General features: G+C 37.5%; 1 protein-coding gene across 7 annotated transcripts in view; it reads right to left on the reverse strand.

Moving 5' to 3' along the window:
* The window catches only part of GPATCH8 (G-patch domain containing 8), a 125,612-nt gene that overhangs the window by 11,855 nt on the left and 88,144 nt on the right, over positions 1 to 25,613 (reverse strand). For 4 of the 7 annotated variants that reach the window (XM_043999566.1, XM_043999570.1, XM_043999568.1 and 1 more), the window contains 4 exons: positions 20,564 to 20,608; positions 18,394 to 18,461; positions 17,576 to 17,662; positions 10,447 to 10,590 (listed from right to left, as the gene is read on the reverse strand). In XM_043999566.1, coding sequence (XP_043855501.1) covers positions 10,447 to 10,590; positions 17,576 to 17,662; positions 18,394 to 18,420 — 258 coding nt within the window. In that variant the 5' untranslated portion in view covers positions 18,421 to 18,461; positions 20,564 to 20,608. The remainder of the gene's footprint in view (positions 1 to 10,446; positions 10,591 to 17,575; positions 17,663 to 18,393; positions 18,462 to 20,563; positions 20,609 to 25,613) is intronic. The other 3 variants (XM_043999565.1, XM_043999567.1, XM_043999571.1) reach the window with 1 other exon arrangement.

Genomic DNA, 25,613 nt, shown 5'->3' on the forward strand with positions numbered 1-25,613 from the left:
GTGGGGTTTTCCAATAGCTGTTTATGGCTTCACTCCATAAAGTCATTCAGAATGGTTTCTTTCTTTTCTGTGTTTGGCTCTGTGCTATTTAACACTTTTACCAATGATTTAAATAAATATACAGACAGGAAGATTTTCCATTTTCAAAACTGTGAAGGATATTAACTGATTTTAATCAAGATTTAAATTGATCCTGACAGACCAAACACTTGGCCAAATCAACTAAAGTGAAAATGAATACAGATAAATATAAAATCTTACACATAGTTTAAAAAAGTCAATTTGACAAGTACAAGTCAGGAGAGGCATGGCTAGGTAGTAAGAAGCTCATCTGGGAAAAATCTCTGGAGATTTTGAGTGGACTGGAAGCTCAATATGAATTAACAGTATGACAAGAAACAGTGTGAAAGTGTGATAATGTGATCATCAGGCTAAATCAAAAAGTACAGAGAATTCTGTGATAGTCTCACTGTACTTTTCCTTGGCAAGACATCTAGTGCAGCTCCTTCCCCCCCATCTTCGTTCCACATTTTAGGAAGGAAACTAACAATGAATTGGGGGCTCGGGGAAAACATTTATTAAGCACTTAATATGTATATGTATTAAAAAAGAAAACTGATACAGTCACTGCTCTAAGAAGCTCATAATCTAATTGTGGGAGAAAAGGAAACATACAGGAGGGCTCACATTTAGGACATATGGAAAAGAAGGAAAGTCCTAAGGGTTCAGTAGTAGGGCAGAAGGCAAGGTCTAGGACTCCTTAGTTGCACCAAGAAGTCAGATGGCATTGCCTGTGGGTTTGAACAGCATAGTAGCAAGGCAAGTATTAAAGGCCTAGTAGTTGGGGGCAGCTAGGTGGAGAAGTAGATAAAGCACGAGCCCTGGATCCAGGAAGACCTGAGTTCAAATCTGGCCTCAGACACTTGACACTTACTAGCTGTGTGACCCTGGACAAGTCACTTAACCCTCATTGCCCCACCCAGGGCCTAGTAGTACTCTACCTTACCATTAGGATTATAATTAGTTACTAGTAGTTCACTCAAGAAAATTAGCATCTATGGCTATGGGGGGGTGGGGGGGTGGGTTGCAGGGTGGGATTTGAAAGGAGCAGAGATTCTAGATTCCCTTCCAAAGGAGTGGAGAGAGAAGTGGTTACTGATAGGGTGGAGTAAAAGATTCCTTACTGGTTATAGTCTCCCTCTTCTATGCCCTTGCCTCCAAAGCACCCAAGATAGGGTCTAGAAATGGGGATGTGGGAAGTGGTAAAGTGTCTAAAGGAGGAAAATCAGGAGATAAAAGGCCTTAAGATCATGCCAGATGAGGAATGGGTGAAGGAACCATGGATATTTAGCCTGAAGACTTTAGAGGGATATGAATGTAGTTGTTCAGCCGGGGCCAACTATGACCCCATTTTGGGGTTTTCTTGGCAAAGATACTAGATTGGTTTTGCCATTTACTTCTTTTTTTTTTTTTTTGGTGTTGCCATTTACTTCTACAGCTCATTTTATAGATAAGGAAACTGAGGTACACAGGGTGAACTCCAGGCCCAGCACTCTATCCACTGTGCCACCTAGCGCCCAAGAGGGATGTTAGCTGTCTTCAAATAATAAGAAATACCATTTTTGCTCTCCTTATCCCAAAGGGCAGAACTAGGGGTAACAGGGGGAAAGGTGCAGAAGCAGATTATGGCTTGATATAAGGAAAAAAAAAATGATATTAAAATGTAACAAGTTGCTCTGGGATGTAAGCAGTTTCCTCGATTGGAGAGGTCTTCAAGGAAAGGCTGGATGGTCATTGCTGGGTGTGTAGTACAGGGCATGCAGGAACTGTCTACTGTATTTGTATCCCCAGCATCTAGCACTTAGAAGATGGCTTAATAAATATTTGTTGACTGGTTTTTTAAAAGCATTTATTAAGCACTTATTATGTGATAGTATGTATTAAGTAAGCACTGGAGATAACAGGAAGAAAAGCAAGAGTCCTATTCTCAAGAACTTCAGAGGAGGGACAGCTAGGTGGCGCAGTGGATAGAGCACCGGCCCTGGATTCAGGAGGACCTGAGTTCAAATCCGGCCTCAGACACTTAACACTTACTAGCTGTGTGACCCTGGGCAAGTCACTTAACCCCAACTGCACAGCAAAAAAAAAAAAAACCCCAACCAACCAAAAAACCAAAAAACCCACCTTCAGAGGAGACAATACATTCTTGTTTAGGTACAGGGTCTCATAACAATGTGAGCCTGAATTAAGCCAAGGAAACTAGAACAATATAGATCCTATACAGTATAGGAGATTTGGAGGGAAAGATCATACAGAAATAACTAATGGCCCATTTCATTGCAAGATGGGTTTCAGGCAAGCAGAAGAGGTATAATCTATTATGGTTTTTTTCCCCAGGGCAATGAGGGTTAAGTGACTTGCCCAGAGTCACACAGCTAAAGTGTCAAGTGTCTGAAGAGGTATAATCTATTATGGTTTTTTTTTCCCAGGGTAATGAGGATTAAGTGACTTGCCCAGAGTCACACAGCTAAAGTGTCAAGTGTCTGAGGCCGGATTTGAATACAGGTCCTCCTGAATCCAGGGCTGGCACTTTATCCACTGCGACATCTAGCTGCCCCCGGTATAATCTATTATAACTAGAAAACAATCTCTTACATGCCTGACAAGAAAACATGAGCAGTGTCAATATATTATGGCTAAAGCTATGTTCCAGCTGGGTACAAAAAAGACAGAAATATCTATTTACAACTTCTATCATTAATTCAGGAAACAGAATAAACACAGATCTTGGCAAAACTGGCCTTCTGTATTCTCAGCTTCCCTTTCTTTCTAATACTACTACTCTCCCCCTGCAATTCTTATTCCTTGCTTTTAACTCAACACCCTTTATCAAAATAGAAAAGGATCTGTTGCTACCAGATATTTAAATCTGCTGACTGATTAATTCTCCCAAGTATTTGGGTTTTAGGTCTTTTATGACTATTCTTGGAATGACATTTAAAATTTTTCCCTTGAAGGAATCTGAAGCATCACCAAACATGTGGAACTATATTATTTTGGGAAGGAAGAGACTTTCCTACTGTACTTGGTAACACATTATTCCTATTTCTAAGGTTTGTCTTTTATCTAAGTCCTTCTGGGGAACTCAGAGTCAGTCTGGACAGACACAATGTTTTTTTCTTCAGGTAACCCCTTGCTCCCTTTTCCTAAAAGTTATGTATGCAACCCATTGCCATAGTTTCCTACCCAGATCCACCCTTACCTCTACTCCCAAAATCTGGGGGACAAAGAATCCAGAGCCCATTCCCACTCTACTTTTCCATACACTACCTCCCATGAACTCAGATCTCCCTCATCCTAGTCCACATCAAGGTGGCCATGTGGCAGATAGCCACAGATGCAGGACCTAGAGTTCCTAGTGCTTCCAGTATCTAAGCACCAGTATACCAGGAAGAGAATCAAGGATAAACCTTGAAAGAGCAGAAGACGTCTCAGACCTAGGTCTGAGGTGGGAGGAAAAAGAGTAGTACTAACAGTAGCCACAACTGATGGAGAAATAGATTCATATTTTTTGTCTTTATGAGCCTGAAACCATGCTGTTTGACAGAAAGCTACTGATACTCATTACAGATAAAAGAGAATAAAGAGATATGTAAAAATAATAATTATATCATTTATGTTAACTCTTTATTATGTCTAGTAGCTTTGCAACACAATGACTATGAATATCACAGCTAGATTAATCTATGTAAGGTTTATTATCAGCTTTCATTAATTTGCTGTCCATTTAGAAAGGTTTACTTACAATCTTAAAAGATTTAGAGAAAACACTAATGAGTGGTCATAATTCATACTAATTGCAGATGTAGTGGGTGATTGTATTTCTTCTTTGGCCAAATCTGTTCCTAGTTGAATTAATTCGAATTCACGTTGGACATTGAAACCTTACCACTTAGCACTGTGTGCCTGACCCATATATGATTCAGGGTACAACTTAAACAGTTTAAAAGAGAGAAAGAATCGATGTAACCACAGCCAATCATGGCACTATGGAATAAGAGTTACAGCAATTAGCCTAACTCATGATAACAAGATCCTCAGTCACACCGAAGAAATTCAATGATAGGCCCTTTTAAGACACAATACATACCTTACAGGGGCAGGGCACTTCTTTAAGATATTCTAAACAATAAGGAAACTCCCAAAATTTGGAATGGGAAAACAGTTTGAATTATTTGCATGGAGTCACAAAGAAAAATTCAAAAATGTCTTTAGGTTAAATCCAAAGGTTTAATGACACAAGGAAACAAAAGAAGCAGTTGGCAGGGACAGTGAATGTCCACAGCACATCAGCAATGAAAAAGTTTTCTCTCACCAGTATTAGACAAAAACTTATCAAACTAGCATAACTTGAGCTGCCATTAGAACTATTTTCATTCACAATCCCACCAAAGGTCGAGTCATTAGATGTATCTGACATAATACAAGAAACAAACCAAAATACTGAAATATAACAGTGAGTATCAACTTGGCAATGTTAAAATCTGTGCTAGCCTGACCTTATTAACCATCAAAATTATATCTAGACACCCCATAAAGATCAATCAATAAATACTAGTGCTAACATGGGAAAAATTTTGCTAGATGTTCTTCAAATTTAGCTAATTGTTAGCATGTTAATATTAATCTGTACCAAAGTGTCTGATGGAAGCAAAAAAAAAAAAAAGGCAGCCCAGACCTTACAGCAGAGGTAAGAATTCAAGATTCCATAAGCAAACTTCCTAAAAAAGTTGAAGGGAAATTCTTAAGGAAAATGCAGAGCAACCTTTGCTCCTAAAACTAGTTGTTTGGGGTTAAATTCATTCATCAGCCTATAGGTTTTTCAAAGTTTTCCAGGTTTTCAAGAGTAATTAGCATTGAAAACGCTGAGAAAACAAAGGAACCTATTTTTCTATTTTCCCAAAGGGGTGGTGTGTATATAGGGTACGACAGGGAAATAAAAGGGAGAGGGGAAAAAAGTCCAACCCCTAGGAAGGTGAGCAAGACTTTATTAATTCACTTACCACACAATGTAGCTCCAGAGAAAGAATGTATCTCTTGCATAGCTGAGGTCCCACTCAACCTACTGTCTTCAGCTATCTGCCTTAGATTATTAAAATAAAGTTATCGTGTTCCCAAATTTTGACATGTGTGATTCCTTCACATTTGGTCTTCATTGTAAAATTTTTTAAGGGAGTGAATTATAAGGGCTAAAATACTGTATTTTGCCATTCTGTTATCTTATAAATAGATGTCTACAGAAAATGAATGACGACTACAGCCATTTATTACAAATATATAGGAACTCAGTAGTTTAGAGCTTAAATGAAATACATAATGAGGACCTTAGTGCTCTAACTTCCTAGCAGTGAAAATATCTCCCAAATTCCCAAACTCCAATTGTCTTTTCTCACCTTGTTGATTCCTTGCCATTTTCTTCTCTCTACCATGTCACATGGGAAAAAGACTTGGGAGTCTCCCTTTAGAGCTTTATTTGATCTGTTTTATGTCTATTGTTTTCAATATATTTGTTACTATATTTGTTGTCTTAATCCCATAAATACCAAATATAGAGAGAATTTTATGTTTGAAAAATGTGTTTTGAAAGAGGTAGATATTTTGCTATTGGCAAACTACTCCGAATACAAATCTGTTCAGTGAAGATAACTTCAACTTCGGAGCTATCATCTAGGCCATTAAAACCTAACGATGAAGTTCAAAATATAGATAGTTTCCATCAGCAAAATAACGCCAGGAAGATAGTATGTCCATATCCTTCTTGTTCCACATTGGCCACCAACTATAATAGTTAACAGTCTGTATAATAACGTATCTATAAATTTTGTTAGTCACTAATAGTTACTGATAAACTATCATGTAGAACGCTACTAGGTACTGAATTGACTAGTCATTACTTTCTATACCATCAGAGACCATGAGGGCAATGAATAAATAAAATATTCACAATTTTAATAAAGCTCCTCTTAATCAAAATGATATAAAGACAAATTATGAATTAACAATACAGAAGAGAAAGAACTGGTCTTGGTAGCTGCTATAGAGTAGTCTCACAAAAGAAAGATCTTTCAGTTCTTCACAGCTAGAAAAACCACAATTCAAGCTAAGATTGAGCCTACAAATAAGATTTTGAAAAGGACCTTTTTCTTTTCAGAAATATGGATACTATTTCCTCTTCTTATATTGGAGTCATGACCACAGAACAGAGGACTAGGTTGGTAGGCTAAAGGCATCTTTTCCCAAATAGACTACTGCTGCTTTATATGTTATATAAAATTTTGTTGCTGTTGTTGAAGCTACCCTAAGGCTTAGCAGAAGAGGTGCTGGTGTGAAAGGAAAACCAAATCTAAGACAGTGAAGTCTAAATTAGCAAAATTACAACACAGAATCCTGAAGGGGGCAAGGAAATTGATCCTGCTGAGCCAAAAAGGGAGTAGGGTGGGTTGGGGGAATGGATAACTTTAATTTTTAAAATTGGAAACTACCTCAGTTGGGATTGGTGGGAACTTGTATGACAAATACAGAAGTTTGGGAAAATGCTGAAAAGTATTTTTAGTGGCCAAATTTTTTAATTTATGTATTTATAGCAGGGCAATAAGGGTTAAGTGACTTGCCCAGGGTCACACAGCTAGTAAGTGTCAAGTGTCTGAGACTGCATTTGAACTCAGGTCCTCCTGAATCCAGGGCCAGTGCTTTTATCCACTGTGCTACCTAACTGCCCCATAGTGGCCAAAATATTGTAGAATATTGTATTAGATGATGGGGGATAATAAAGAAGATAAATAATTTTAAAGTGGAACTATTGCTACAAACAGAAAAGGAAGAGAGTGTTTTAAAATAATTCTGAATAAATAAATTATGCGTTTGGTTGTTTTGAAAAAATAATTTCCAGCTTACCTAGGGTTGAAAATACATATTAAATTTCGTTTTTTTGGTGAGGCAATTGGGGTTAAGTGACTTGCCCAGGGTCACACAGCCAGTAAGTGTTAAGTGTCTGAGGCTGGATTTGAACTCAGGTCCTCCTGACTCCAGGGCCAGTGCTCTATCCACTGCGCCACCTAGCTGCCCCTTACATGTTGAATTTCAATGATCACAGTAAAAATAAACTAATCATGTGTCCAATTTGGTTTTCAGATTCCTGAAAAAGATAAAAAATGTTTCCTCATTTTATTTTAAATATTTATGTACTGAAAAATTGGGGGAGTCAGGCTGGATAAGAAAATAGGGATAGAGATGGGGGCAGCTAGGTGGCACAGCGGATAGAGCACCAGCCTTGAGTTCAAATCTGTGCCTCAGACACAATACTTACTAGCTGTGTGACCCTGGGCAAGTCACTTAACCCCAATTGCCTTAAAAAAAAAATAGGGATAGAGATGATAGTTTCATTTTGATTATAACTCTGACTTTCTGGTCAGACATGTGAAGTATAGCAGAATTTAGATAAGTCACCAAAGCTTTACTGATTCTTGAAGACACAACCAAGAGCATCACCAGAAAATTCAAGAATGTCTACATGTATCACTTATGAGACAGCATCAGGATGCTGAAAATAGTTACTATATCCCATAGGCTTTTGTATCTATGAAAGATAAGCCATTTATAAAAAATTATGAATTTCTGCTTTAAATTATTTTAATTTTAATTAAAATAAGAAAAATTAGTAACATAGGATCTCAGGGCAATGAATAAATAAAATATTCTCAATTTTAATAAAGAGTTAAAGTAATGTGATCAGCATTCACTCTAAGAAAGAGATTATTCAGGTTAGGGAAAAGACTGTATTATGACTGCCCATTCCAGCAACCTACTACCAGGCAATTTAACTAATATTCCGTTTTTGTTTGTTTGTTTTTTGTGGGACAATGGGGGTTAAGTGACTTGCCCAGGGTCACACAGATAGTAAGTGTCAAGTGTCTGAGGTTGGATTTGAACTCAAGTACTCCTGAATCCAGGGCCAAGGCTTTATCCACTGCGCCACCTAGCCGCCCCAACTAATATTCCTTTTAATGATGAAAACTTGGAAGATGTACAATAGAGCCACCACCATATGGCTATATGCACTGATCTACTGGCTCAGATTCACAACAATCCTGTGTACCTTCCAGGAAGGCAAGACACAGTCTTAATAATGCTGGAAAACAGAAAGTTTCAAAGGATGGTAATTTTATAAGCAGGTATCTATGTTGATCAAAGAGAAAAAAATAGGATCTATTTGCTATTAAGGTTATTTATCTGTGATATACTAACATTAAAATTTCTTGAGGAAATTCAAAATGCTGTGAAGAGATGAGCTAAGGAAAACAGGTTATACCACAGCCCCCAAAATTTCTCTGTTCTATATGGTTGTAATGTCACTATTTCCAGATTAAACTGTTTACCAACCATCAGTCCAAAGATAAATGATTTCAGTAGAACAGAGGCTAGCAATGCTTAAATGGTAGAACAAAAATAAATAACTGCTTATGGTGCACCTGACAGGATAAAATGCCAAAATGAGTCAAAACTCAGGTAAATATAACATATAAATCTACTTATTAACAAACTGTTCAAGATTAGTACATAGGGTTGCTGAATTACATCTTCCCTAGTTTTTTTTCTAGTATAAAACAGAATAAAACTAGGTACCCTGTTCAAGAGACATCTAACTTATTTTTTAAACGTTAGCCTTTCTAAATGTTCTTGTGGTAGTTTAGGTTTTCCCCTGCTATTTCTATGATGATACTTAGTCTCTTACAAGAAATTCTTACCAAACCAGAAAGGTACATCCTTAAAATTCTAAAATCTCTTAAGTGGTAAAACAATAAGAAACAACTAAAGACTATCTTCTTCTTTCAATGGTAAGACTACAATTAATAAAATGGTGAACCTAAAAATAACCAGATGAGTAACAGCATGTTATTATATACCTCACCTTTTCCTCTGTGGAGGACAATTTGGAGGGGATGTGAATTGTCCACATACTGCTGCTGCTATAGAATTGATTTCCCTAACTTCTTCAAATAAAGTCATGCTGATAATATGTTCAAAGCAATGACTAAAGATGTTAGGTTCAAAAGGTGTTTAAGAACAAATAAGCATTTTTTATAATCTGGTTAAATCCACAGTGGGGTGAGTGTCAGGAAAAGCGTCCTATAGATGACCAAATACATGTCTGGTATATTACAGCAAAAAATCTAAAAAACAAAACAAAACAAAACCAAAAAACCCCAAACAAACAAAACCACATATACCAGCTGGGCAAATAAACCCATCTCCTACTAGAAGTAAAACTTCAATAGCCAAAGCCTGTCTTTTAAAATTTCCATGGACTTTCATGGCTGAAAGACCAATAAGACTGGAGTCTTGCCAATTCCAAGACCAAAGAAATGTTGAACAGGTGCAACTTCTTTAGAAAGCTCATAAATCTTACAAATTTAACAAGCTCCATAATTGTGAACTGAATGCTCTGCCAGCATATTCTGCCAAAGTCACCCAATACTTGGTGATCGGATGATTCCCAATCCTTATCCAGACAGGACCTTGCTGTGAGACTGAAGACTTCTTTCCCTTCCAAAGCTTCACCAAGGGAAATAACTATTTTATTCTTTAACCTCCTGTTTTCTACACGCAGCAGAAAGATGTTCCCAAGTTTCTTTTCCATGCTAATAAAACGGTTGTAAAAGCATCTTAATTCATCCCTTTACAAAGATGTGAACATGTTCTACCACTATTCTTTTTTTTTCTTTTTCTTTTTTTGTGTGTGTGAGAGGCAATTGGGGTTAAGTGACTTGCCCAGGGTCACACAGCTAGTAAGTGTTAAGTGTCTGAGGCCGGACTTGAACTCAGGTACTCCTGACTCCAAGGCTGGTGCTCTATCCACTGCGCCACCTAGCTGCCCCACCACTATTCTTTTAAGTAAAGTGGTTGGCTACGACAGGCATTAATCTGTATTTTCCTTGACAGTATTTATCTGATGAAAACTTTCTAAAAATCAATGAAATTCATGGTTTTTCCTTTCCCTTCAAGTCTAGAGGGGATATGAGTGTCAGAACTGTTTCCCTAAGAAATCTATATGTCATGTTAGTCACTTATCTTCAGGCTTCACCACTGGCAAGCAGATATGGGTCTTCCATATCTAACAAATATTTCTTTTTAATTTAAGCTAAAAATATAGCAGTCAGTACACAAACACACCAAAGGTATATTTTCCAAATGAATGTGTATATAGAGGTGCATTTATGGAAATGGGAAGTCACAACCAAGAGCATCCAAAAATGAATCCTAGAATGGAAGGAAATTAAATAGGTGGATAGGGAAAAGTTCAACTTAAAAAATATAAAACAAGAATGCAGAAGATAAGGTAATAAAACCAGAAACTTGTGGTGCTGTAAGCAATTAACTCTTTCCCACCTGTTTGTGTGCATGATCATAGGAGTTGATGTGGTTGTCGAACTCCTGGTGTTTCTGATATTGCTTGTCACAGAGTTCACAGTAAAAGTTAGCCCGCAGGTCTTCTAGGGCTTTGGCAATGGCCTTCTCTTTATCAACATAATCCTATAAGAGCAAGAAAAATCAATCAATTAACCTTAAACTAAAAAGAACACTTAACTGAAGAGGAAAATAGTTTTTCATTAATATGATCTTCCAAAATCTCATTTAAAGAACAATTAGATGTCAGAAAGTCTGTACAACTGGACCAACAGATATTTTCATATACGTTGTTATTCAAAGGGATATGATATGCAGACAACCTCAGAAAAAAGAATTATTACAAAAGTCCAGTTTTAAGAACAGGTGACTAAGGCTCCATAGGTAAAAGCCACCTAGCTATAATAATGTTTGGTTAATAAATAAAATTTTTTATTACAAAATGAGTCTGGAAACCCAAAAATCACTTCAGAAAAAGTAGCCTCCATTTCCAAATCACATTCCAAAAACCTAATCCATGTAAACCAGAAACCAAAGAGGTTTCAGCCATGAAGGATCCAGTTAGTTCTCATGAATTTTTTGCATAGAAGGTCTTTCTGTGATGTAAATTACAGTTGATTACAAGGAATCTGCAAACTGAAAGCTGTTTTGAACTCAATACTAGTCTTTTGTAAGATAATGAACATGGACCAAAGTAGAGGAAATATGTTCTATTCCTTCCTTTCCTATTCTGACACAATATTTAAAGTAGGTCTTATAAAGAGGAAAAAAACACACCACACTGGACTTGATGTGACTTACATTGGTTTAGTCATACTTTCATTAGAATGATAACCTTAAATGGGTGAAAATAAGTCTCAATCAAAATACTACAGACTGTGTGAAAAATCTTTGAATGCCATTTGAAAAAAAAGAAAGGATAATATAAAAAAAGACCGGCTATGGGATTTTATCATACATTCTATGTACTATATAAAAACACTGAGTAAGCTATTAGAAAAGGCCCTTCAGGGGCAGCTAGGTGGCGCAGTGGATAGAGCACTGGCCCTGGAGTCAGGAGTACCTGAGTTCAAATCCGGCCTCAGACACTTAACACACACTTACTAGCTGTGTGACCCTGGGCAAGTCACTTAACCCCAATTGCCTCACTAAAAAAAAAAAAAAAAAAAAAGAAGAAGAAGAAAAGAAAAGGCCCTTCAAGGGGGCAGCTAGGTGGTGCAGTGGATAAAGCACAGGCCTTGGATTCAGGAGGGCCGGAGTTCAAATCCAGTCGCAGACACTTGACATTTAACTAGCTGTGTGACCCCGGTCAAGTCACTTAACCCTCACTGCCCTGCAAAAAAACCAAAACACAAGGGGCAGCTAGGTGGCGCAGTGGATAGAGCACCAGCCTTGGAGTCAGGAGTACCTGAGTTCAAGTCCGGCCTCAGACACTTAACACTTACTAGCTGTGTGACCCTGGGCAAGTCACTTAACCCCAATTGCCTCACTAAAACAAAACAAAACACACACACACACACACACACACACACACACACACGTGCGCGCGCAAAAAGGCCCTTCTAGAAATTGGAGCATGTAGCTTCCCAGAATATCCCTAAAGGAGGAACTGCTGCAGGGTGGGAAGGAAGCCTCAGTAATAGTTAAGTCTCTTTCCCCACTTCCCAAAGGACCTTCCAGTTTTCAAGGGTCTGAAGAATGCTGGGACTTCCCACTTGTGTCCTAAAAGTTATCCTGGGAACAGCCACCCAATTTCTTTTTCTTATTTTTCTCTGTGTGTGTGTGTGTGTGTGTGTGTGTGTGTGTGTGTGTGGCAATCAAGGATTAAGTGACTTGCCCAGGGTCACACAGCTAGTAAGTGTCAAGTGTCTGAGGCTGGATTTGAATTCAAGTCCTCCTGACTCCAGAGCAAGTACTCTATCCACTGCACCACCTAGCTGCCCCTGACATCCTATTTCTTAAAAGGGCAGTTCATAATTGATCAGTAGTTGATTGCCAGCTAGTGTGTTATCCATATCCCTGATTTCTGCAACTTCAGTCCTCCCTGGGTTGTCTTCCACTTTCTTTGTCCCTTTTTTCTGGCAAACAATTTGATCACTGGCATCTGACTCTTTCTGACCCTGTAGACCACTGCACATTAACACTGTCCACAGGGCGCTTTTTTTCCTTTCCAGGGCAATGAGGGTTAAGTGACCTGCCCAGGGTCACGCAACTAGTAAGTGTCAAGTGTCTGAGGTCAGATTTGAATTCAGGGCCTCCTGAATCCAGGGCCAGTGCTTTATCCACTGCACCACCCAGCTGCCCTCCACAGGGCTTTCTTGGCAAGGATACTGGTGTGCTTTGCCATTTCCTTCTCTAGTGGATTAAGGTAACCAGGTTAAATGACTTGCCCAGGGTCACAATGCTAGTGTCTAAGGTCAAATCTGAACTCGTCTTCCTGCCTCCAGGCCCAGTGCTCGAGCCACTGTGCCACCTAGCTGCCCAACTACATAAGAGTATTGGGGTGGGGGGGAAGGAGAAAGAAGAAGAGAGAATAAATTGTCACTTGACAGTAGCACTATAAAAATGTTCAATTTAGATAGGAATGAAACAGACTTTGTCAATGGTACCTCCCTCCCCATATAAGCACTTAATTGACCTTTTTGATTAAAATTTCTATGCTCAAATTTTTCTAGTAAATGTGAAATAACCATGTAGTTGGAACCTGAATTTCTTGTAATTTCCTCTTTATGAGTTTCAGTTTTCCTGACATTTATTTACATTTAATTCAAAATTGGTGATAACTGAAAAAAAAAAATAAAAGCAAGCTCAAAATACTCCTCTTGCCTGACTTTTAGGTTTTACTTATAAGGGGAAATGAGGCAAGCCCCCACAATAGTTTTTTCTAAAAGACGCACCTGAGAGACAGCATGGCATGGTTGAGAGAAAGCTGGTTGCACGGTCAGGGTCAGGTGTCTTGCATCTAACAGAATACATGACCTCTCATAAACACAAGCAATTCCCTTAGGCTGTAAGTGGCAAATAAGGTGTATTTTTGTCTTTGTAGCTAGCTAGGTACTTGGCACATAGTAGGTGCTTAATAAATGCCTAGTGAATTGCATCTATTCCAGAGAATTCTTGTGAAGATGAAATGTGATAATGAATATAAAAAGTAAAACTGAATATAGGCTTATACTGGTGATTTCTTTTCATAAACATCTAATGATAATGAAATCTGAAGCTTAAATTGTACTTGAAAATCAAACTGTATCCTTATAAAGTTTTTTTATGGGCTCTGATTTCACCAAGTCAAGCTAGCTTCTGAAACCTTCTAATTGTATAAATTAGTCAACTTTTACCATGCATTTCCACTTCACAGGTTTTTGTGAGCCAAATGTATATAGAAAATGCTGTTCCTTAGAACAAAGGTGTTATTCCTTCCCTCCTCCAAAAACATTTTTATTGATATTTTTTGTTTTTATATCACCTACATTTCCCAGTATATTCTCCCCTGCCCTCCCAGAGAGGTGGTATCCCTTATAATAGGAATAATTCAGCAAAACCAACCAATACATCAACCAAGTGCAACATTAAATCCAGTGTTCCACATTCATAGGAAGGTATTATTTCCAACATTTTTATTGTTTTTTGAAGTAAAAATCTATGAATGTCCATTTTATTTTATTCCTTTTTAAAAAAAATATCCATTTTAAATGTGAGAGTTCTGTTGCTGGTGTTTGGCTAGCACAGATATGAACCAACATGGATTAAGCAGACCATTAAAAATTAAAAAAAAATTAAAAAACCTGGATTTCATGCAAAAGCTTAAGCTTTGACTTTCTTTGCAAAAAGATCTTTTAATTCCATATCTCATAAATGAAGAATTCAAATTACTCATCTAACAAAAAATTCCTGCTTACTTTCTTTCTTTTTTTTTTAATGGGGCAATGAGGGTTAGGTGACTTGCTCAGGGTTACAGAGATAGTGTCAAGTGTCTGAGGCCAAATTTGAACTCAGGTCCTATTGAATCTAGGGCTGGTGCTTTATCCACTGTGCCACCTAGCTGCCTCCTCTGCTTGCTTTCAATCTTTGGGAATTTATAAAACACTTATGGGATGATTGTGGTTTGGAAAAACACCATTCTATAAATGTCTAATTTTGATTTGAAGTTTTAAATTCCAGATATTTAAAAATACTTAGGCAAATATAACACAAAAAATTTGCTCCGAGAATTTGAGACCATTTTAGAATAAAAGGAAAAGATACAGACTGTCAAAGTTTTGTTTAGTTATTATCTGTAAAGGTTTCTATGTAAAATTTTTATAAAAGCGCTCCTTACGTGACAGTATTAATGATTAGAATATTTGACTAGAGGGGGCAGCTAGGTGGCACAGTGGATAGAGCACTGGCCCTGGAGTCAGGAGTACCTGAGTTCAAATCTGGCCTCAGACACTTAACACTAGTTGTGTGACCCTGGGCAAGTCACTTAACCCCAATTGCCTCACCCCCCCCCCAAAAAGAATATTTGACTAGAGACAGGATTTTTGCTTCTCTAAATTTCTCCAAAGTCAATTGCTGAGCTCTGTATCTATAATTTATTTAGTGTTACTTTTTTTCCCAAATCATAAAAGTATTTTATTATTTTCCAGTTACATGTTAAGATAGTTTAACATTGTTTTCATAAGATTTTTAGTTCCAAATTTTTCTCCCTCCTCTCTCCCCAAGACAGAAGGCAATCCAATATAGGTTATAAATGTACAATCACATTAATAGTGTCATTGGTTTTTTTTTTAAGTCAAAGTACATTTAAAATGATGACTTGGGGATGTGTCAGTTAGAAAAGGTGAAATCTGAAAAAAAAGGTCACTTGTCTTAAATGTAAATATATCTAGGAAAAAAGTAAAACTTAAGTTTTAGAGAAAAAAGTTAATACTAAACCATCAGTTTCTGTGTAAAATAAGTTGGTCAAGGTCCTTGAACCCAACTATTCTTATTGAAAACCAGTCGGGTGGTTTTTTTGTTTTGTTTTGTTAATATCGTTGCACTGATTGAGCTAGAAGGCTTAGAGACAGGATACATTTAGAGGCTTGTGCTTTCTGGCAGCCACTCTGAAAGTTAGGGTTTTTTGGATGACCTATAGTATAAATCTATAAAGCAACACAGGAGGGTAAGGGGGAAGCAATGCGAGGTAGTGAAAATCTGGCAACCTGGGTTCAAATTCTGACTCCTAGATTAGCTAGCTCTATGTGAACTTGGGCAAGTAATTTCTCTATTACTTTAAACATTTTAACTACTCGAGAATGAAGAGACACCAGTCCCATTTCTAACTAGAGCATGACACACACATAGTTAACAAAGACTATCACTATGATGAATGATTCAGCAATCTGAATGTGAAATAGCTAGCTATCTATACACACATCTTCCTGTTTGGATTCTGAAGTCATTCAAGTAAAATGATGGCAATAACTGTATAAAAGGAATAAAAAAAAAATCTACTTTGAGCACCAGGAACACACTTGCCTCTCAAAATTAATGATTCAAAAAGGTTAAAAATGTTCATTTTGGTCATACCAAATATTTTGACTAATGATGATGATTCAATAAGTAACCAAGAAGGAAATCAGATACTAGAATCTGCTTTCACTATATTTTGAGTTGTCAGTGACCTACAATTACTCTGTATGAATGGCCACACTTATTAAGCTTGACTTGAAGCACTGAAATAATTGTGTTTATATCAGTTTTCAAAAGGAAAGGTCAGATTTAAAATAGCTTTCAAATCTAGCTGCATTTAAAGATATAAAGAAGGTGCTGATTTCTATCAGTAGATTAGAAGGAGTTTCCTTACCTGGGAAGTTCCCATAACCAATGAAATCACAGGGTCTGAGTCCCATCTGCCACCCCTACCCCCAAATTAACAGAAAGAAAAGTATATACTATCCACCACTATGTCCCACAGCTGTTGCTGCCTTCAGCTCCCTAGCATCATGGCTTGGCTGTGTGTGTGTAGACACACACAACTCTCTCTCTCTCTCTCTCTCTCTCCCCTCCAGTCACCCACCCTACCTCCCTCCTTCTCATAACAACCTCACTTCATTATCTGCGGTAACTTAAGGTTAACTAGATAGCAATACAGGACTGAAGCAAAAATATCTCAAGCCCCTGGATATTTTCATTAAATGTCCTCAAAAAGTCCATCTTTTGGCAATCAAAGGAAATGTTTTCCACAAATGGTAGCTGACCCTTTGAAACCAAAGTCTTGGGTCAGGATGTAAAATTCCATTACATTTCATAATAGTCATGAGACTACAGATGTTTAAGACTAATAAGTATTTTACAAATGATCTGTACATTTGGAGCACCCACATCAATGAGATCACAGATCCACCAAATATCAAACCATTTATCTGGATGATGTCAGAGTTTTTTCCAACAATTTCTATAGCAGGAAGGCTATGGGTGTGTTGTGGGTTGTTTTTTTCTTTTATAGATTGCCTTCCCTTCCCTGCCCCCATCAGCATCTGTGTAAAATTCTTCTTGGAGTCTGACAAGGTCATTAACTCCATATACTTCTGTTGCAAGCTGACACCATATAAACCACTAATAAGCTATTCCAATCAACTGTCTGGAAGGCTTTTAAAACACAGTGGTTGAAGCAGTACAGTATCTTCAGGAGGCATACAGTATCTGATGGTTGCTCTAAGTGAATGTAAATTATAAGGCTTTCTGTTTCTCCCATACCAATCTCTGCATCCACCCACCTCCCTAATTTTTAATATAACACTTCCAGAGTGGTAGTGGTAGAATTCCCCCACCTCCTTAAACAAACAAAAACTAGAATGTATTTTGTTGGCCATAACTTGAAAATCTAAGCAGAGGTGATCGTTTAGAACATAAAACTGAAGAGATTCAATGGTACATATGGATCTAATGAGTTTGTAACCACATCAAAAAACAAATTCCCAAAGGAGCCTTAGAAGCAAAAGGAGTCCAAGGGACCAAGATCTGATGATACATCTTAACAATTAATATTAAATTATCATAAATTGTTCCTCTTCATAAAAAAATAAGTTGTCTTTACATTTAGCCTGGAGACTACCTAGATACATGAACTATGCTCATCAAGTACCTTGTACTTCTGCCTCAGCTCTTCTGTGTCTTCTTTTTCTACTTCTAGGACACGCCTCCGTTCGGTAGCATCTTCAGCATAATCAAGCTTAACAAGAACAGAATCAGATGAGTTTTATTATCCTAATATGATCCAGTCAGCCTAAAAAGCATTGCATTATCAAACACAATATTGTCTGTAATAAAATCACTGTATATCTTACTTAACTGTCTCCCACTTTGTTACCACAGAGAAAATGGCCTGAAAAACAGTTCATTAATCCTTCCATGGCAGTGGTTCCCAGCAGGCACATCCATTGCCAGTAATGGACTTCACTTTATGGAAATGCAGGCCCCATTGCCAAAGAATAAGCAAGGATGTGGAAAAGATTTCAGGTAATGAAGTGTAGGGAACCAGGGGTAATGCTCTTGAAGGGACTTTTATTACAATAGCAAATTTTAAGAAAAGTAGTGCTGCCTATGGGAAAAATACTATACTACTCAGGGGCTTCAGGATCCTTGTACTCAGTCACAGAGTTGTGATCATGGGTAAATCTACAAACCTCCGTGACTCAGGTTTCCCAAAGATAAAACTGAATTATTCAATCACCTGCTTCCCTTAAAAAGCAATCGTAGCATAAAATGTTATAAAGCATTTCTTTTAATTTAAAAAAAGCACTATGCAATTAATTAACTTAATATCTATTACTCCATCTTCTCTGGGGACCCCCCGCCCCAGTATTCTCAGAGATAACTTAGATTAGGTATTAAGTAGACTGAGAGTTAACATAACTTAGTTCACATATTTCATAAAGCGATGGACTAGCAAGATCAGCTTACCTCCATCTCCATTCGACCCATACCCATGACATCATACTTGACAACGATAGGAATGGGATCTGTTCTCCCTGAAACAGGAACACATAAGCAGGTGAGGCACACAGCCAAGTCAACAGCTCACTTTACACAGTGGGTTTGGGTGGTTAGAGATCTTGCCTTGGAGTGCAGAGACCAGAAAGCTACAGTGAACCAAACACAAGCCATTCTCACAGCTTACATCCAAACCTATTTCTTTCAGCTCAAATCCCACCACCCTTGGCTAACCTAAGAACCTGGGATTCACAGGACACTAACCACTCAAGCAAAAACAGATTGGTGGTTAGGTTAAGACATTACACTATACAGTGGCAGCAGGAGGTTTAAAAACTTTTGTTCTTTGACTTAAAAGATCCTCCCATCAAAAACAACTTATTCACACATTATACTAACAACCCCTTTCCCCTATAGCCACCTCAACCTACATAAACAGAAAAGTTTATTTCCAACCAAAATGCTAGAAAATTATAAAGCCAACTTAGTAAAATTGGAACTTAAATTTTATTTGTTTGTGGAAATATGGCTTGACAATTAAATAAGAGGTAGCTTAAAAAAATTAAATGAGGAAGTAGGTACCCTTGGGTAGCCCAAAATGATTTAATTCATTAAACTGGAACTTTCTAAAATAGTAATGCTACTTTCTTATTTCCCAGATTGGTAGTAGCAATCAGTAAGCTGTGAAAAGGACTAGTTGCGAAGAAAATTGACTTTAAACTAATCAAACTATGCTGAAATTTGTTTTTATGTATCTTTAATCCACTCATAACCAGCCAAACAAAGCAAAATGGGGCAGACAAGCACTTTACTACCACAGCTGTTTTACATCACAACTTGCGCTGTTTATTGTGATGTAAGCCCACTTGAAAAGAGGACTTACCTTATCCGTAGTATACCTTGAGTGAAAAAACACAATGTTTACTTCCCTCATCTTTTACACTCAGGCTGGTGTAAAAAACTGCTTTTGTTATACACACATATACATATTATACCTTTGGGCCAAAAAAAAAAATCAACTTTATCATCCAACAATGAGGCATTTTAAAAAAATCGACAAATGCCATGACCGTGGTTGGATCTTGGACTCTGTGTGACAAGGATTAAGTTTTTTCAAACCACCATGCAACAATTTATGAAATTTTTATTCAACTGATCTGCATTTATAGAGTCAACTTTTATCTTCAGGCAGTGGTAAAAATTCAGGAGTTTACCTAAGTATCACCAAAGACCAACTGTTACTTTTAGCAACAAACAGGAAAATTAACTGGGGCAATTAGAATTTTAAAATTTAAAAATAACAACAACCAAAAACCAAAAACAAACCCCAAAAACCCCAAAACAACCACATCTCATGCCAGCAAAGAAAAAAAGGTTTCTGGAGTATAGCTTTCATTTGAATTCTTCCAAAGACTGCCAGTTAAACGGAGGGGAAAAAATGAAAAAATAAACACCCCCCCCAACAAAAACAAAAGCAAACCCCCACATCACTACCTTGCGCCCAATGGTATAATAAATAAGCAGTGACTGCAATCTTTAGCAAAAGGACCAAATTAAAGACAAGTTATAAAAATGATGTCCTTAAGTGCAATTTCACTTTCAAAATGTCTCAATCAGGGATTTACTGATAAAGTCAGAGAAACTAATGGAATAATTGGGGGGGAAAAGTAAAAAAAATTCAGTTTTATTTTCTACTTTTTTATTTGTTAAGCATTGCTTTTGCAAGAATGAAGACTTTTGGCACAGATTCAATAACTATGTAAACCCCTGTACATAAACACTGCATCAGTACTTTTGCCTTCTAAGGCAGTCAAAGTTTGTTTCAGCCTATTTATTTATTTGAGAATTGCAGTAGCAAGTGCTAGCGCCCATGATGTTGTGGGGTAAATCAAGTTTGAACAATATTAGAATTTTATGTTTTAAATGATTTTTTTTTTTGTGGCAGTTCTATCACAAACAGATACATCCCTTCTTAGCATTACCCTTTAATGAACAGGGATCAGACAAGTTGCATAAAGGAAAGGAAAGGAAAATGAAAAAGACCAAGCAGAGGGATGAAGGCTACAACAGAGAAAGTAAGCCTAACATATTGGTGCACTGATGACAAAAAGGAGTAATTCAGTCTGAAAATAAAAATTACCACTGCTAAGTTTACCATCACCACAACAAGTCCAGGATCATAATGCTGTAAGAAAGAAACACCATTTGTTAGGCAGAAACCATTAGGGTGGAAAACAGGCCTTCTAGCAGGCAGACAGGATGGGTTAAAGTTAACAGTTGGACTTCTCCCCTCCCACTACTTCAGGGTGGGGCTGGGGAAGAAAGTGGTCATCATCAACCAGATTTCACAATAGTTACACCAGGACTTGGGATTTCTGTACAATTTCTTGGTAACATGTACAGCAACTCCTGCTTTAAAATACAAAACTGGGGATGGAACAGGAGAAGGGCAAAGTACCGGCCAATTTAATTTACTAGAGTAAATAGGTAACAGCTTTTTGTCTGGTTATACTCCTTACCTACTTTGGTTTGAAATGATGTTTGGCATGGATTTTGATCGCTTTAATAATAACTTCTCAAGACCGAACACTCACTCTGGTCAAAAACTAGGCTTTTGGTCTCATACCTAACTGGCAATCATTTAGTTCTAGCTCTCCATGTTCTGTTTTCTAACTACTTAAAGATCATGCAGTCAAATATAATTTGGGGTCCCAAGAGTCAGTGTTTTAGGAGTTGGAAGAATGTTATAGCTATTCATGACTGAAAACAAATTCTAAAGAACAAAAATCAAATGAAAAAATTGGGGTGCGGAGAGAATCTTTAAAGCTCCACTCTAGAAAATGTAGCCAAAAGACTTCTGAGTTTTGTATCTTAGATAGTCAAACAGCATTTCAGTTCTGTTGTGAATGAATAACATTCTTTTCAAGTGATCTCTCTTGAGCTTTGTTTCTTCATAAGGAAGCCTTTCCAAGCACCAATTAACACTGAACAAAACTAACCTTTGGTAGAGACCAAGAACTCTGGAGAAAGTAGGGCCTAAAAACTACTAGATTTACAATCAGTCCACTCAAAAGGTTAAAATCACAGAAAATAAATAACCAGACTTTTAAAAAACTAAAAGGTCAAATGTAATTTCTCTCCATATTAAGCAGGCCCTGGACCAAGGAAAAATCCTAAGAGAAGGCCTTACAAAATAATTCTTAAAAAAGGTATAGAGCATGTATTTATTGTTTCTTATCAAGTATGATGAAAAGCACCCAATGGTAGTGGATAGAGGGTTTAAGTCCTGAACTCTCCATGGCCTGGGAAAGTCTCTAAGACTAAAAATTAATAGGAGTTGATCTGATGTTTTGTGTAAACAGAACTGACTTCCCGAGAGTGATTGATATAGGTGGTAAATATTCCCCACTTTAGTATTTTGGTTCTTTAATAGCAAAGCTTTCTACCTTTTAAAAGGCCACACATCATTGCTATCCATCGGCAGTGGCCTTCTAGCTGTCCTTTACTTAATGACATTTAATTTTTTGAACTCCCTGCCCTACTTGCCTGTCCCCTATGCTAGGAATGCTCTCTGTCCTGGCATCTTTCAAAAATCAGTTAAAGGGGCAGCTAAGTGGCACAGTGGATAAAGCACTGGTCCTGGATTCAGGAGGACCTGAGTTCAAATCTGGCCTCAGACACTTGACACTTACTAGCTGTGTGACCCTGGGCAAGTCACTTAACTCTCATTGCCCCACAAATAAATTTTAAAAAATGAACAAAAGAATCAATTCAAATTCCATTTTCTCCAAGAGGCCCCTTTCTAACCTCTCCTTTGCTAGAACTTTCCATATGACATTACATTCAATTCCCAGCATCTCTCTTTTTGGGGGATGGGGCAGGGCGGGGCAATGAGGGTTAAATGACTTGTCCAGGGTCACAGTGCTAGTAAGTGTCAAGTGTCTGAATCTGGATTTTAACTCAGGTCCTCCTGAATTCAGGGTTGGTGCCTTGTCCACTGTGCCACCTAGAGTCAATTTTTCTCTCAAACTCCCATATTAAGTACTTTCCCTCTATACACGTTGTTATTTTAACATGTCCTGAACTCCCTCTCCAACTCAAAGTCAGCTAGTTTCTCTTCCAGCTTTTTTATTTGTGAATGGCACTACCATTCACTTTATTAGTTAATTCACCCAGGCTTTGGACTACAGTCCTCTCTCCTCTCACCTACAATTTTAACAGCCAAATCAACTAGATTCCCATTAAATGTTTATTTCACCTATTGCCATCACAGTGATTTAGCTTCCTATTTGCTTAAATTACTGCAAGAGCCTCAAAATTGGTTTCCCTACCATTACTTTGTCCCCCATTTTCATCCATTCTATATTCTGCTGCCAGAATAATCTTTTTGATGGTTCTGATCATGTTAATTAATGCTGCTGTCTTCCCATGTCCCCAAATGTTCAATGACTTTAGATTACCTACCAAATAAAATCAAATAAAAAACCCTAGGATTCAAAGTCCTCTACAATTTGGCCCTGACCTGGCTTTCTAGCCTTATCTCATTATACTTTACTTGGTAGATCTTATGCTCCAAATAGAAGTATTCACTGTTATTCAAAATTAGAGCCAAAGTACCCTGCCTCCATGATTTGTTCATTCTGTTCTCTTTGCCCGAATACCCTTTTTTACCTCCCCTCCCAGTTATGATGAACACAATTCCTTTTTCTCCCCCAAGGCCCAGCTCAAATACCATTTCCTCCACAATGCCTTCCTTGATTCTTTCCATGTATCCTTCCTTCTTATCCCCTCTATAGAAGTAATTTCTCCTATTTACATAATACTTTCTCTTTTCTCGTTATACTTTGTGGGGGGGGGATGAGGGTTAAGTGACTAGCTGTGTGAGCTAGTAAGTGTCAAGTGTCTGAGGTCAAATTTGAACTCAGGTCCTGCTGAATCCATGGCCGGTGCTTTATCCATTGTGCCACCTAGCTGTCCCTTGTACTTTCATTATATTAGCATAAAAGTATTATATGTATTGAATAGGTCTTGTTGCACTCACAATGTAAGCGCCATAAGAACAGGGACTAAGTCTTTATTTTTCTATGTATTCCCTACAATAGGACAGATGATGGAGTAGATATCTTGCAGGGCCTGGAGTCAGTAAGATTCATCTTCATTAGTTCAAATTTGGCCTCTGACACTAGCTATGTTACCATGGACAACCATGTAACTCTGTATGTGGTCATGTGGTCCCACCCTTTGTGACTGTGTAACCCCGTTTTCCTCAGTTTCCTCATCTGTAAAATGACTTGGAAAAGGAAATGGCAAACTACTTCACTTTCTCTGTCAAGAAAGCTCCAGAGGGGGTCATGAAAAGTCAGCTATGTATTACTGAACAACATCATTCCCTATGTTAGCTTCTTAAACTGCGGGTTGCAATACCATATGGGATCACATAACTGAATGGGGGGGAGTTTCAAGAAAAATTTGGCAACAAGAAATGGTTATGTATACATATTTTATATACCTATACGCACCCAGTCACATAAAAATTCCTTGGGCAAAAAGGGGTCACAAGTGGAAAAAGTCTAAGAAGCCCTGCCCTTTACCACCTAACTGTTCTACATGTGGTAGGTATTTCATGAATTATCTCTTGATTCATTTAATTTTTTTGGTTAACTGTAGCAGAGGAGTTTGTAGACAAAGCTGACTGGCTGAGTGCCATTTCCCACCTAAAAACATTAGCTAGGATGTCAATTGCGGGGAGAGAGAATTTAAAGATTAAAAATATCTACCTTGACCTAAAGATGAGGGAAATTATATTATCTGGGAAAACTAACTAAACTTCACACAGTGCTTCATTACACTGTATCTCTTTAGAGCTAAAAGGTTGGGGGAGACATTCTGTAAGCAAGATTAAGGGAAAGAAAATGATCGTTTGAACTTCGGAATTCTTGCCTTCTTGCTATTTTAGATCAGACTCTATAATGCATCAGAAAATCTGTGGCTTATGACAAATTTGTCCAACACCTATTGATTATTACATATATCAGCTTTTAAAAAAGAGCTAGTTCTACCTAGTTGAAAGGTATCAATAAGGTTTAAAAATTAGCCCCTTGAGCTATAAAAATTGAATAATGGTAGCCTATATTTATACAACATTTAATGATTATAGAACTTTTTCATTTTCTCATCTGAAAGTCTAACCTTCAAATCTGAAGAACTGAATTTAACTTCCTTTATGATTAGTGTGACAACACAAGGGTGCTTTTGTTACCTCTAGTCTCTGCCCTTTCTAGTCCATACAACACAGCAAATCTGACCATGTCATTCTACTATGCAACATACTCCAGTCAGTGGTATTTACCTTTAAAATCAAATATAACTTTCTCTGTTTGCCATTTAAAGCTATTAACAAGCTAAATCTTGCCCATCCAGACTCTCTTTTAGTTCAACCAAACTAGCTTAGTTGTTGATATTTTCCTATGCACAAATGCAGGCTATTCCCACGTGTCTGGAATTCACTTCTTCATTTTTAGCTTCTTAGAATCCTTAGTTTTCAAAATTAAGCGCAAACAACACTTTCTACATGTGGAATTTCCTGATTCTTAAAGCTACTACCTGAATTAGTTTATATTTATTTTAATTTTAGATATAAAGAGGCAGCAATGCAACAGTAGATCCAGAACTGGCCTCAAAGCCAGAAATGGATTGTAGTCCTGCCTTTGACACAAACTGTTTGTATCATTTTAGGCAACATTCTAAAGCTACACATTGCAGATAAGGTCCCACAAGCATTGACAGGGAGTTTCCTCACTTGGGAGTTTCTTATAACAATGAAATCTCAGGTCTAGTCTTTATCCTTTTATTAAAACACACACACACACACACACACACTCGCGTGCGTGCGCGCACTCAAGCCATCCCCAGTGGATAATTCAAGATCCAGCATAAAACTGGTTAACATCTTAACCTCTTCCTTTTAAAATGTTTATACATATACATACACCCCCACACAAATGTCTATTTCCTACAAGTTGTTATCCCCTTATAGCATCTTAAACTTGAGGACAGGGACTATATCTTTCTTTTTTGTATCCCTGAAGTGTCTGAAACATTTTAGGCACTTAATAAATACTTACTGATTTAAAATGAATCTTCCCATTAACTTCTGTTAAAAAACCAGAAAAGTTATTTACATGGGGAAG

The sequence above is a fragment of the Dromiciops gliroides genome, chromosome 4 (assembly GCF_019393635.1).
Source record: "Dromiciops gliroides isolate mDroGli1 chromosome 4, mDroGli1.pri, whole genome shotgun sequence".
NCBI classification, from domain to species: Eukaryota; Metazoa; Chordata; class Mammalia; order Microbiotheria; family Microbiotheriidae; genus Dromiciops; species Dromiciops gliroides.